The sequence below is a fragment of the Lissotriton helveticus genome, chromosome 12 (assembly GCF_964261635.1).
Source record: "Lissotriton helveticus chromosome 12, aLisHel1.1, whole genome shotgun sequence".
NCBI lineage: Eukaryota > Metazoa > Chordata > Amphibia > Caudata > Salamandridae > Lissotriton > Lissotriton helveticus.
In genome coordinates this window covers 369,807,836-369,820,721 of record NC_136073.1, presented here as the reverse complement: position 1 = coordinate 369,820,721, position 12,886 = coordinate 369,807,836, and the positions used below count along the sequence as shown (strand labels likewise).

The 12,886-nt window shown below is 42.1% G+C and overlaps 1 protein-coding gene across 1 annotated transcript in view; it reads right to left on the bottom strand.

The window, feature by feature from the left end:
- PEPD (peptidase D) overlaps positions 1-12,886 on the bottom strand; it is a 166,078-nt gene that overhangs the window by 88,546 nt on the left and 64,646 nt on the right. Inside the window, exons 5-7 of the mRNA XM_078670283.1 lie at positions 7,296-7,343; positions 5,982-6,043; positions 2,697-2,741 (exon numbers count right to left, since the gene is read on the bottom strand). Of these exons, the coding sequence (XP_078526409.1) occupies positions 2,697-2,741; positions 5,982-6,043; positions 7,296-7,343 (155 nt within the window). The remainder of the gene's footprint in view (positions 1-2,696; positions 2,742-5,981; positions 6,044-7,295; positions 7,344-12,886) is intronic.

Genomic DNA, 12,886 nt, shown 5'->3' with positions numbered 1-12,886 from the left:
GTATGGCATGCACGACATGGTCCATGCCTCACTGCGCAGGAACGTGCTGCAGTCTCGGTCACGGCAGAGGTCTGCTGTTAAGGCATTCCTATGAGCCTAACAGACCACCGCCGTGAGACCTCCCGCCCGCCATGGATTACACTCATAATCCAGAGGGCGGGCACACTACGGGATTGGCGGAACTCCTGTCGGCGCGGCGGTGGCGGGCCGACAGGAGGACCGCCAAACTCGTAATAAAGCCCTAAATGAGGGACTGCCTAAGAATAAAGCATAAATAATCAGACACGGATAGTGAAATAGACGAAACATCCAAGAAAACCACAGCATGTCAACCCATGGAAAAACATCAGCTAAAACCAAATAAGAGAATGATGTTTAGTACTAAACTCTAAAATGTGGAATAAAGGAGTCCATTATGGGCCCACTGAGATTGGGGGTCCAATCTTAGCAGCACCAGTCCAGGCAGCACGGGAGGGGTATCGGCTGAGCCCCACAGCACCTCACTGTCATCTCTGAGCCCACCGAGCGCCGTGAGGGAAACGGCCGGCAACTCGGACCCAGACTACATTCCCCAGGTGCCCCGGTGGCAGAGGCGCACCTGGGACGTCACAGCCTGCGCCAGGAGGCGCCTACATACATCGGAGCGCCGACAGCTCCTTGGGGGTCCAATCTTAGCAGCACCAGTCCAAGAAGCACGGGAGGGGTATCGGCTGAGCCCCACAGCACCTCACTGTCATCTCTGAGTCCACCGAGCGCCGTGAGGGAAACGGCCGGCAACTCGGACCCAGACTACATTCCCCAGGTGCCCCGGTGGCAGAGGCGCACCTGGGACGTCACAGCCTGCGCCAGGAGGCGCCTACATACATCAGAACGCCTCCTGTCCCCTCAGGACGCGCGCGGGACCGCCGGGCTAAGCCCGGGCAAAGGGCGGGCCCTCTAATGCCCTCCGAGGCCTGAGGAGGACGGGACGGGCCACCTCCCTTGGCACCCTGACAAGAGAAGGTACAGAGATCTACACTACACATTGACTTTCCATGGATATCTTATCTCCCCGTTAAAGACATTAATATTGATCATATTCCACCAATCATGACACGCAAGGGGGCTTACAAAAAATCAATCCCACAGCGGGGCCCGGGGCAGGGGATGGAAAAGCAAATCCCGAGTAGGAGGATACTGCCCACTCTAAGTGAAGTAGATATTGATGAATCTCGCCAACCCCTAGATACTAGGCAATCTCCCCCATTAACCCCGGATAGTCCGCAAAACTTGTCTTACTGGGAGGAATTAAATGCTTTGTGCGGTACTAAGTTCGTTCCAGTAGTATCCCCCTCCCCTGTAAAAGGCTCTAGTATCGACACCCCCATTGGCAGACTGGGTGAAACATCCCTATCATCTAAGGAGGTCAACACCCAAGCTGCTGCACTGCCTCAGGGCCCAAGCGCTAAAAGGAAGCATGATGGGGTTAAAGACTATGGAAATCAACCTAAAATACAAAAACTATGTGTTGGTCCCTCATCGCCCGCCATTAACTCCACCTTATCTAAGGGGGATGCTGAAAGTTTGGATGACCAAGTACCATCGCCCCAGTTGCCACTACTGTTCCAGTTCGAGCAAATGTTAAGATCCATAATAGCACCCTTGGTAGAAAAAAATAATATCCTGGGGGATAGGCTGACAAGTATAGAGACAACCATTAAAGTCAACTCTTCACCTCCTATAAAGACGGTAATACCCAATTGTTCCAACCTACCCACTGCACCCGAAGTGCCTGTGCCAATTAATACCAGAAAAAATGTCCCAACTGAAATTCAAATTCCTAACATACCACCCCCAATTGTTACTAAAATTGCCCCCAAATCTGTGTTAACTAACTACACTGTTGCCAGAGCGGAGCGAAACAGAGTAGCATGTATACATTTACATCCGGAAGCCGCCCCCTTTGTGCTTGTTCTTTCAGGAATACCGGCACCCACTTACGGGAAACCCGAAAGACATCAGGACCTATTAAATAAGGTCATATTTTGGTTAACTAAAAATAGACCCCTGCTACCCAATCAAGATGGTGGAATCCTGAGCGTTAGAAGGGTGGGCTGGTTAGGGTCACTACCTAAAGACATCCCTGGGGACCTAATATTAGTAAAATTTAGGAATTGGAACATTGTCCCCCATCTACGATCCTCCCAGCCCCAAGAAGGAGATGGCCCCATTTCCATTTGGGACTTGTACGATTTTTACCCAAGTACCCCACATATCCCCCTACTAAGATCAACGGCAGTACACAAATACTTGATGGGAAGGGGACCTCTTGCTTTTATTGGTAGTAGCTCTCCTGCCCTCAATAGATTTGATTTACTGTATAAAAATTTTAATTTCTGAAGACCCCTTTATAAAGGGACAAGCTTACGTATTAACTCAGACGGTAAATGCTAATTTTATGTACAGTGCGATATAATTAAGGAAATGTTCCAACAGGCTGGGCACACGTCCTTTTTAACTTGTAGATATATTAATGTATGTATGTTCCTCTGTTTTTATTCTAAAATTGTTTTTTTATTTGTATGCTTTTAAATCAAAATCGAATAAAGCTAAGTGACTGATTAGTGAAACCACTTAGCTCGTACAAATGTTAATGAATTAGCAAGGCAAAATTACATACATATTTAATGGTGTAAAAGAAAAGCATGTATACTTACCACTCCACTATTTCTGGATGAAGAATTTTGTTGTTCACTTGAAATCTAAGGATAAAGACAAAAAGTGATGAACGTGCAAATTGCAAATAGTTAAAATGTCAAAACATAAAGACTGCTTGCTTCTATGAAAGTTTAACAATCTTGAATGAAATTGGTCCCACCAAGTAACACAAGTGGAGTCTTGCTCGAGGATTCACTTTCATCTACATAGCAAGGAATGATAAATAAGGATGGACGGACCATTCCGCCAGTCTAGCACTTTGCTGATATACCGCAGGGTAAGGTGCTTGCTTCAAGCGGGATGGGCTGCCATCACCCAACAATGCCCACATGCCCCATTCTAGCCGTGGCCTTCTGCGACATTGAGATGATTCGAATTTTTTTTCAAGTGCAGCTTTGATTTACAGGCCAGCTCTGATGAAGTTATTCATGACTGTAGTGGTTAGTATGTGGTTAGCTACTGACTGTGCTAATAAACAAATATATTCAACAAATGACTATTAACCGCTAACTAATTCCCTAAATTTTTAGCTCAAAGTTCTTGAATAATGTCCCATTTCGAACTATGCTAAGAGCAATACAATGAACAAGTCGTGGTGAACGGAGGATAGACCAAAAGATGACCGCTGTCTAGAAAATAAATAATTCTTTCAAGACTCTGTGAAGGAGTCAGGATAGATGGGTACAGTAAAAGCAGCCACGCTCAGTGTGCATGAACTCTGCAGCATATTGAGCAGCTTTCTATGAAGAATTCTCAGGGCTCCCTGCCACAGTGAAGTGACATACTGGATGCAATACTGTGGCATTTATCTATGGCGCCATCAACACTCTTGGGCCATGGCTTCAGCTTTCACAGATGTGCAGTAAAGACCTAGTGTGAGGAAGACTTTGTGTCACGAAGAGGGTAATTAATATAGGCAGTGTTGATGAGTGAAAATGCATTCAGAAAACCCATGTACCTCACTGAGTTAGCAGACAATCTTGTGACGCTTGTTTTTGCCATTTTTAATAGACACAACTATCTGCCAAGGTGCTGTGTTTTCTGTACCAGGTCGAGGCATGTGAATCATGGGAGACATACACTAAGAAAGCCTGGGAGGATGATTGATGGGTATCAGCGAGAGGAAGTATCCAGGGTAGCGAAAAGACTGATAACACGAGAATCACTGGTGCAGGCAGGGAACATGATGCAGTGTTTTTGTATATAAAAAGGAGAGGTGTGGATGCCTTGGTGAAGCTCACTGATGGAAGTGTTCAGATTTGCCATTACGCCCACAGCCGCTGGCCCTGCTGCACCGTTCCTAGAGAGGGAGAGATAGGGCAGGGTTGGAGCGGGCTGCCTGGTGCTACTAAGTTGAGTACCATGGGTTGAAAGGCCAGATTCTCCTGTGGTATCCCGATTTATAGAATTACCGTTGTGGTTTAGAGTTACTGCATTGTGAGCAATTTCAGTCTGCTTCTTTTGTGCGCCAATATTGTCCTAGCATTGTATTATAAATACACATGAAACCATTCTGCGACTGTATAACCATCAATGCCAAGATGTGTTTATGCTAGTGTTTTATTTAAGTCAGATTGTATCCCCTCCCTCTTTTTTCCCTCCTTCTCCAATGGTAGGAGTACTCTGTCCCGTACTGTACATTTGCAACATGAATGTGTTCTCAATAAAGAATTACAACTCAAAAATAGTCATATTGTATCCGCTACCAGTATGTTCCTCCTTACTGTGCGTTTTTATTGATTTGTGCCCAAACTGACATTGCCGGGGTTGTTTGGCATCAGCCAGTTCAACACAACAGGTATCAAACATTGGATACTGAAAATTGGACCAGCAGAGTCCTATCCCCATACCGTTCCCCATCATGACAGCCTCCAGGTATCCAGGTTGCGGAGAGCTCATATAAGCTAGACCCAGAGTGCTGTGACAGCCAACATTGCCAACTTCTATGGGCTTGACATCATATTCCCCTCCACCAGAAGGGCAAGTCAGGCAGGTCTGGGGAAGAGGGAATTAGTCAAAATTGATCAGAAGATACATACTGGGTCACAGAGGCTTGGGGACAGAGATACACAGTACCTCGTAGTGGCACACAATTTTACTTTCTATGCCCTCTAAATACATTTCATAATAATTGTAGCTGAATAATTCACCTGCATATTCTCCTCTCATGGGCAAAGAGGAATTGCTCAATCCTTATGAGGAAGCATGCTGCTGAGAAATCAATCAAACATAGATACGGGAGGCGGAGGCATGTTCAATGACCTTTGCTCCTAGTCTACAGGCGATTCACTTGCCTATTCCATCTTACTGGATCCTAGTAGCAAGAGAGTGAAGTAAAACTTACAAGCATTCTGATCAATAAAATGGTCTCTGCAGCACTGCACTTCAAGATAACATAATGTAGTGTCCTGGCTAACTGTCTTTAGTGGTCTACCATTTCATTTGTCAATGTCCAATCTAATCTTTTAGAGATTTTCAGCTGATTTTCACAATAGACTAAATCATTATGTGAATGATGCATCTTCTACTTGCATAATGGATGTTTAACCAATCATCCCTCGACCTTAAGAGGCATATGAAGATTGGTGTCCACTTGGGATGGATGTACGTTTCAGTCTTCTGTTCCTAATTCCGCTTTCTTTCTACACACCATTGATCTCTGGAACCGATGTGAAGCCCATGTTCCTCATGGCAGTAGGAATGCTGCCCGACTGCTCTTTGGTCTCAGGTTTTAATGATTCTTTGGCATTTTCCATGAGTCTCACCATGTTTCATGAGATGCTATTAGACTGAAATAGTCTAATTCCTTCCTATAATGACTTACTAATCAAAAAGAACCAACCGATTTTGCTTTTTCACTCACTGCTATCAGAACCTCACAGCCCAATGAGGTTCATACGGTTCTTGTGATTTATCATTTGAGACAAGAAGCAGCATAGTATCCAAAACACATCGGTGCGGTGCTTAACTAGCCTTTAGCAATGCTAACATCAACAAAATAGATCAGCTGAACTCAGTCGCAAAGCTAACAAATCAGTACAGGAGCTCAGTATGTACCTTGTGAAGAATATATGTTAACGTGTATACAGTGAGGATTTTACAAACTGAGGATTTGATACATACAACGCCAAAAGAATACAGGGTGAAAACACAGATCTTTATCAGGGTAATAGCTAAAAAAATTAACTTTCAAATTACTACATAAATAAAAGACTATAAGCTGGGAAAGTGTTTTGTCAGATTACAAGCTTGACAGTAAAAGTATGAGCTGTACATGCACTTACTGGCTAATTCCTTCAAATGAAGCTTCTTTGCAGACATTTCCACTATCGGTATTAACGCCACGCTGGTGGAAAAAGTGGGATAGTTAAGACATCATTTCACAGTTTTACTAGGTACTGACACTAAGTTTTAGTCATTGACGCTGCAGTATTCAATACTACAAACTACACACCACACTTCTATAGCTAGTGCAAAGGTTTGTCGATCAACACTCATAAAGGCTTCCCCGTTATATACACTGGTAATTATGGTAAGGGAAAAGGTACTATGAAAAAAAGAGAGATTCGGAATAGTGAATGTAACTTGTAATTAAAAATCTCCCAACGCTAGCATTCTCGTTGCAGTGCCTTGTTTCTGAAATTAGGTCCGTTCCTAATCTGGAACCGATTCATTGGTGTTGCAATATGTGAGAAAGCAAAACAAGATAACAAGCCAACATAGGTATATTAATTTTCATCATCAACATAAGCTTTATTCGACAATTCGTGTCATAAAAGCGGTGTACATAAAGTACTGATATCACAATAAAAAAGAAGCTTAAAACAGAATAGATGAATAAAATCAATACAACAAGATATGTGTTAAAATTCAACAAGAACTTAAAAATAAGATAAAAACATGTTTGCAGGCAATAATTTAGATCTAAACTAATTTTACTATTATAGTGGCTTCACAGTGATGAAAGGTTGAACGGTTTACCCCAATGTGAAATAGAAAATCTGATTAAGAAAATTGAGACAGGCAGGGAGGTAAGTGGGCTACCACCTCTACTGCAGACATCTTGGAGTCTCCTAAAGGTTGAAGGGTCTAGAGAGTCCACTAGACTATCTAGGTTAATGAAATGAATACCACGGTGTGAGTTAGTTAAAAAACTAACACAGTGCTGTGAGCATCTCGAGACGAGTCAGTTTACAAACTGCATAATATAGGTGCACCAATTACCTTTTTGCACCACTTATCCAAAATGGATGTAAAACGCTCATCAACAAATGTGTCATTGGTAAACAAACACTGTAGGCGGGTATACCTAGAGACATAGGGGGAAATGGATACTACTGCCACCCAGTGTTGCATTAATTAGATCAGTAAATGTTTCCCATCCATCTCCACCTTAAATGGACTCTGCTAGAGTCAGCATATCACAAAGTGCAAAGTTCTCCCGACTGAGCAATTGCAGAACTTTAGAACTACGTAGAATATCCACTGGCACTGCAGGAACTTCAACAAACCACACCATGGGCACATTGCCTGACTTAAATAGGATTAATTAACATTTAGGTCTTTCTCAACATGGAGACAGAATAACGATATTTTACCAGAGTAAGAAGAACGGACGGGTTCCTTGATGCCAGGACACTGGAAATCTAAAATGAAAACAGAACCACATGCATATCAGGGTGACATTCAGGAGAAGTAACAGGTTACAAAGCCTTAGGACCAAACTTCTATAAGGAAGGAGAAGTACCAGGAAAAGACTTGGTCAAAGCAGAATGATTTTGAAACTCTCTGATACTAATCAAATAGATTGTTTACATCTGAGGTGGGCCCCTTACAGGAGGAATAGATATATACTGACTGCAGAAGGGTCGTCATAGGTGTGAAGATGTGTTAGGAGCATCAATGAGTAGATTATTGCTACTCCAATTTGGATTTTAAAATAGCTTGCAAATTTTCATGAGAAGGGGCTTGACTCATTAAAAAAGGAAAGGGTGGTTCTGGTTGATGTAACAGCGCTTGATTTGTACCTTCATGCAGAGGTTAGAGTCAGCTCAGAAGCCAAGGGATGTAAGCTCTTGAGCAAGCATGGTAAAAACAGCTTCAATGTGTCATTTGACTTGTTATTTGAACCTCGAAAAGAGGATACAGTCAGGCTTTTCAGAGTTTCACTTTAAGACGTTTGAAGACATCCATTTGTGTATGTTTCATTAAAGCCCAAGTCTTAGGATGTTGGCAAAAGAGGCGATTTCCATTTATAGGAGGGTTTCATTAATACATTGGTGGATAAACGCACCCAATTCCTCCATTGTGACTCACAGCAGCACCATGTATGAGTTCAACATCAAGAATGGAGACTTTCAGGAAGTCACTTGAGACCATGTCTAGGTCAGATCAGTAATTACCCATTCTAACCAATTGTTTGAGGGTTTTGATGAAGGAGAAGAAACAAATGTGAACTGTGCCCTTTAAGAGATTGAGTGTGTATGTGCGTTTCTCGCTCTCGCCTTCAGGACTTCCAACACCCCTCCGATGGTCATCCATGTCAAGGGTTGTTGGGAGACCAAGAAAAAGAAAACAGGATTCTAGATTATCCAATATAATAGGAATAGAGGAATACTATCCTGAATTCTGGTGATTGCACTTTTTTGGGCTGCAACCTTTCGGAAACTTGACTGATTATATACATAGGTTACTGGAGTGCTGAGAAGTTGTGCATGTGAAGATGTTTCACGGTAATGTTGGATAAAAATCTTCTGTTAAAATTTAACAGGGTTTAACCAGTGGTCTTCCTGCTGGGGGTCTTCTGTGAATGGGAGGGCTAAACGTGGAGGAAAGACATTGGTGGACATTTGTAAGGGCTGTAGGACTGAAATTAACATTGAGACACTGAATGTTCAGCACAAAAGGGCCTGCTGAGAATTATTTAACTCACAAAGATCACTTTCTATGAAGCACATCTGGTCCTTGAGAAAAGAGGAAAGATCTGGTCCACTCTGTTCCACACAGAGACACAGCAATTTGAAATGTCAACAGGGAAATACCACTGAAAAATTACATTTTCTTTAGTTTTAAACATTTTGTATAGCATAAGCAGCAGCCTTACAATTGCTCCAATAATCGATTGACACTACTTACAGGTTGAAAGGGAACTTAACCACTATCCAGTTTTGCAATATGCTCTGTGAACGAAGCAAAGGTAGAAATATATGGATCTAAGCCACTTTTGATACAAAACCTGCTACTTGTTTGCTTTCCAAGTAAAGGTGATAAACTCTTTCAATGTACTGCAGGTTTGAAAGACCAAATAATTAAAAAAAATTAAAAAGTGTACACTCACAAAAGTCATAATAATAAAGTGTTTAACAGTGGGTGTTTAACTGCAGTCTGCATGCTTATAGCAGATTATTCTGCTGATAAAAACAATCCTAATGCCTTGTGAGGAAATAGTGAAATAGAACAAACCCACTAAAGGAGATTATTAAGTGTAAGGTTAGTAGTGAATCAAAAACAACTCTTACAGGTTGGGGGATTACTAATCAGACAATAACTTATAAATAGGCCTGGGCGGTAAATTTCGTTCCGCTGGCGTAATTTGCGTAATTTGGGTAATTTCACGATCCGTGGAGAACGTGGAATTCTTTGCTTGTTCATGCTTTCAAAATGCGTGTTCGCAAGATATTTCTTCCCAAGCATGCCCACAGCGATCGCAAACAGGGAAAAAGCATCACGAACGGGCAGAACAAGCAATTCCATGTGTTCGCGGAAATTTTGCATGCTCGCGGACCTTTTTTTACCATTTCGCGGAGCTTTGCGTAGCGAGACTACGCAAATTCCGCCCACCCCTACCTATAAATCATCGCCTGTGCCCACTGCAAGGGTTGAGGCAAGCAGACTTTTTAGTGCTTTAACCTCTCTTCAAACAGAGTAAACAACATACAATTGTAGCACATATATGAAGTCTCTACTAGGAGATCCATGCACATGATTTCTAAAAGTGATGAGATATGAAGGAACATAAAATAGGACTAACTTTTATATTATATGACAAAACACATACTAACTGTAAATGTCCACAGTCTTTTTCAGGTTTACATTTACTGACCTCCACATTGCAGCATCATTAATTGATCACCTTTTGTCTGATAAAAAGATGTCTTAGATCCCTGCTGGCAAATAAAAATTGGTTTCCATTTCTTTACACTGCATAGTAATACTAAGACACATGAACTTAGATGGATTTAAATATTTTTTACTTTAAGTCTCCAAATCATCTTAAAGGCAACATTTCAATGTGCATCAATATCTATTCATCTTACAGCAGTAACATATGCCTAGTCTAACATAGGTAATGCCTCTCTTCTCTTTCTGCATATTCTAATTGTGTTGTCATTTCAAAGGTATGTTCTCAAAGACTACAGCTGCTGAGAAACGCTTGGGCAGTGAAAAAATAACACTGTCAGATCCTATCAAAGATATAAATGTACTATACCAACACAAATCTCGGTTTGTCATTGCATATTTTTAGTCAAATAGGATCCATAAAGCAAAATCATGCTGTGTATATGGGTCACGACATCTTCAGTATTTTCAATAGGAGACATATACCATACGTCCTAACAAAGCCAGTTGATCTGATTTATTGTGCATGTTTGCATTATTGTTGTAACGGCACACTTAGACATACAGTCAGAATCCCAGGTGGGTGGGCATGGATGAATAGATTATTGGGGGCATATAAAGGATGGAAGTACTGCTTATGGCTAGATAAATGCATGTGTGTGGTGCATGGATAGGCAGCCTTTCAACAATGTTATGTCACTACTAGCCAGATGTAAAACATTTGTTTGATAGCAAAAAACAAGTGAGACTACTTCACACCAATGCAGCATTCATAAAATTGGCCAAACAAAACATGTTTGATTGAAAATGCAATATTGGTTTGACCAGTAGATTTCATGGAAACAATTTCAAATAATAATATTTTTTTCTCAAAAGTCTTCACATCATTCACATGGAGTTTTTAGGTGGCCCCTTATATTGAAACTATGACCCTTCATTTTTACCCCCGCCCTCTAACTCGAAAATTCAATTTAAATAGCATTCAAGTTCACTTTCAGCCAACTTATCATAATATTGGTCCTATTCTGGTAGGTGTTTCAACCTAACAGAAGAAAATAGCCATTCCCTGTAAAAGGAAGGCCATTTGAGTTAGTAACCATGTGGGACAGACTGTAAAATGCATGTTAATTGAGGGCATAGGTGTAAAGTGATGCAGTGTTACTGGACTGAATCTGTGTACAGGATCTAATGATGCGTGGTTTAGAGAAGCTAAGTGAAATATTTGCCCCCCGCCCCATCTTGCCTGGCATGGCCACATGCTGCATCTGTTGCAAACCTTTGATTACCTTCTGCCTAATCACGAAGGCCCTAGCATGTGGAGTGTTGTGCATTGATGTGGAAGTTATAGTAGGAATATTGTGCCACTTCTGGCAATCAGGCAAAGAATTGAGTTTACTTATATTTAAGTGTGCTCCTGCCTCCTGCTACAAGATCCCTGCCATTCTGAAAGTTCCAAATTTAGTGGCTGGTCATCTGCAGTGTTGTGTATGGGTGTAGACAGAGCATGAGCGGTGTTCGCTTTAATCCTATTATATCTGGAGGGAATATTTTCCTAAGGTTCCATGTGGAATACTGCGGTCTGATTTGGAGACCATATCAATAGTACTATGCACTGTATGCTTTGAAGCTGTTACCAGAGATCCTGCCTTAATCTTATAATCACCTGGTGACCTGCAAATTCATAGCCCAATTTGTACTTCTATTCTGAGAAAGCCTGGTTCCAATCGACCCCTCCTTATGCACCATGCCCCAAGCCATACTTCTAATTTGACTTCTATATCGGTGCAAAAGTCCTGCAGGCCCCACCTGTAAACAAACATAAAGTTCTCTCCTCTCATGATGCCACCAGCTTTTCTCTTCAAACGCTGGAACAGCTTCTCTCTCTGGCAGAACTCCGAGACTCTTGCCCATCCACCTTGGAGCCTTTTCTGTGCAACATGGTAGGATAAAAAACAAGTTACTTACCTGTACACCATGGTTCTCCAGTATTGATATGGTTTATAGATTCACATGCTTGAATCTTCCCATGCGTCATGGTGGGAGTCCCACGGTAACAGTAAAATAGCAGTACTCAGCTTTACACTAAATTCCCTTTGAAAATCAATAACATTCAGTAACCAGTTAACCTTATTTTAAAAACAGCCAGACTTCAGCCAGTCAGAGCATAGATGGAGAGTGTATTGTCGACGAGGTCGTCGACGGTCGGATTTTTCCTGAAGAAGCTTCTTTGAAAGGCATATGCGGCGCAGATGGAGGCACAGAGCCAGCTCTTTGCTGTACATGAGAGGGGCCAGGCTGCTCTTTTTTTTAGCCCTCTTCTCCTCAGATCTTTCCTTACTCCGAGATCTGCATTTTTTAGGATCTCTTTGGGAAAAAGAAGAACCCTCTTCCTTTCTTTTCTTGACGGAGGTATGTTGCTTCTCCTCACTCTTAGAGTCTGATTCCTTAGCAGACTTTCTCTTTTGTAGCCAGAGAAGTAGCCTTCCCTCACGGTCTTTGAAGGTTTTTGAAGAGAAAGTACGACAGTGCTTACAGTCTCTGGGCTTATGGTCCGGATACAGACAATACAGGCATACCTTACGAGGATCCTCAGAGTAAAGCCTGGACTTTCCACAAGTTTTGCAGGGCCTGAACAGCCCTTTTTAAGACTCAGACATTCTGAAAAAAAAACCAACAAAGGTACACTCACAGGTCCCAAAATAGACCTCAGCAGCAGAGATGGACGTAGAAAATGAACTGCAAGCTGGAAGTTCAAAAGGGTAAAGAAGAAACACAGTGACTGAGCAGAGCTCAGGGAGACTCCCTAACACACGACGCGCGGTACGAAATCTGAAGTATGGTGGCCCTGCATGGCCCTGATGGATACTCTGGTCGATGCTCTGATTGGCTGAAGTTTAGATGTTTTCAAATTAGGTTAACTGGTTACTGAATGGTGTTGATTTTCAAAGGGAATTAAGTTTAAAGCTTAGTACTGCTATTTTACTGTTACCATGGGACTTTCACCATGACGACTGGGAAGATTCAAGCATGTGAATCTATAAAAGATATAATACTGGAGAAACTATATCCT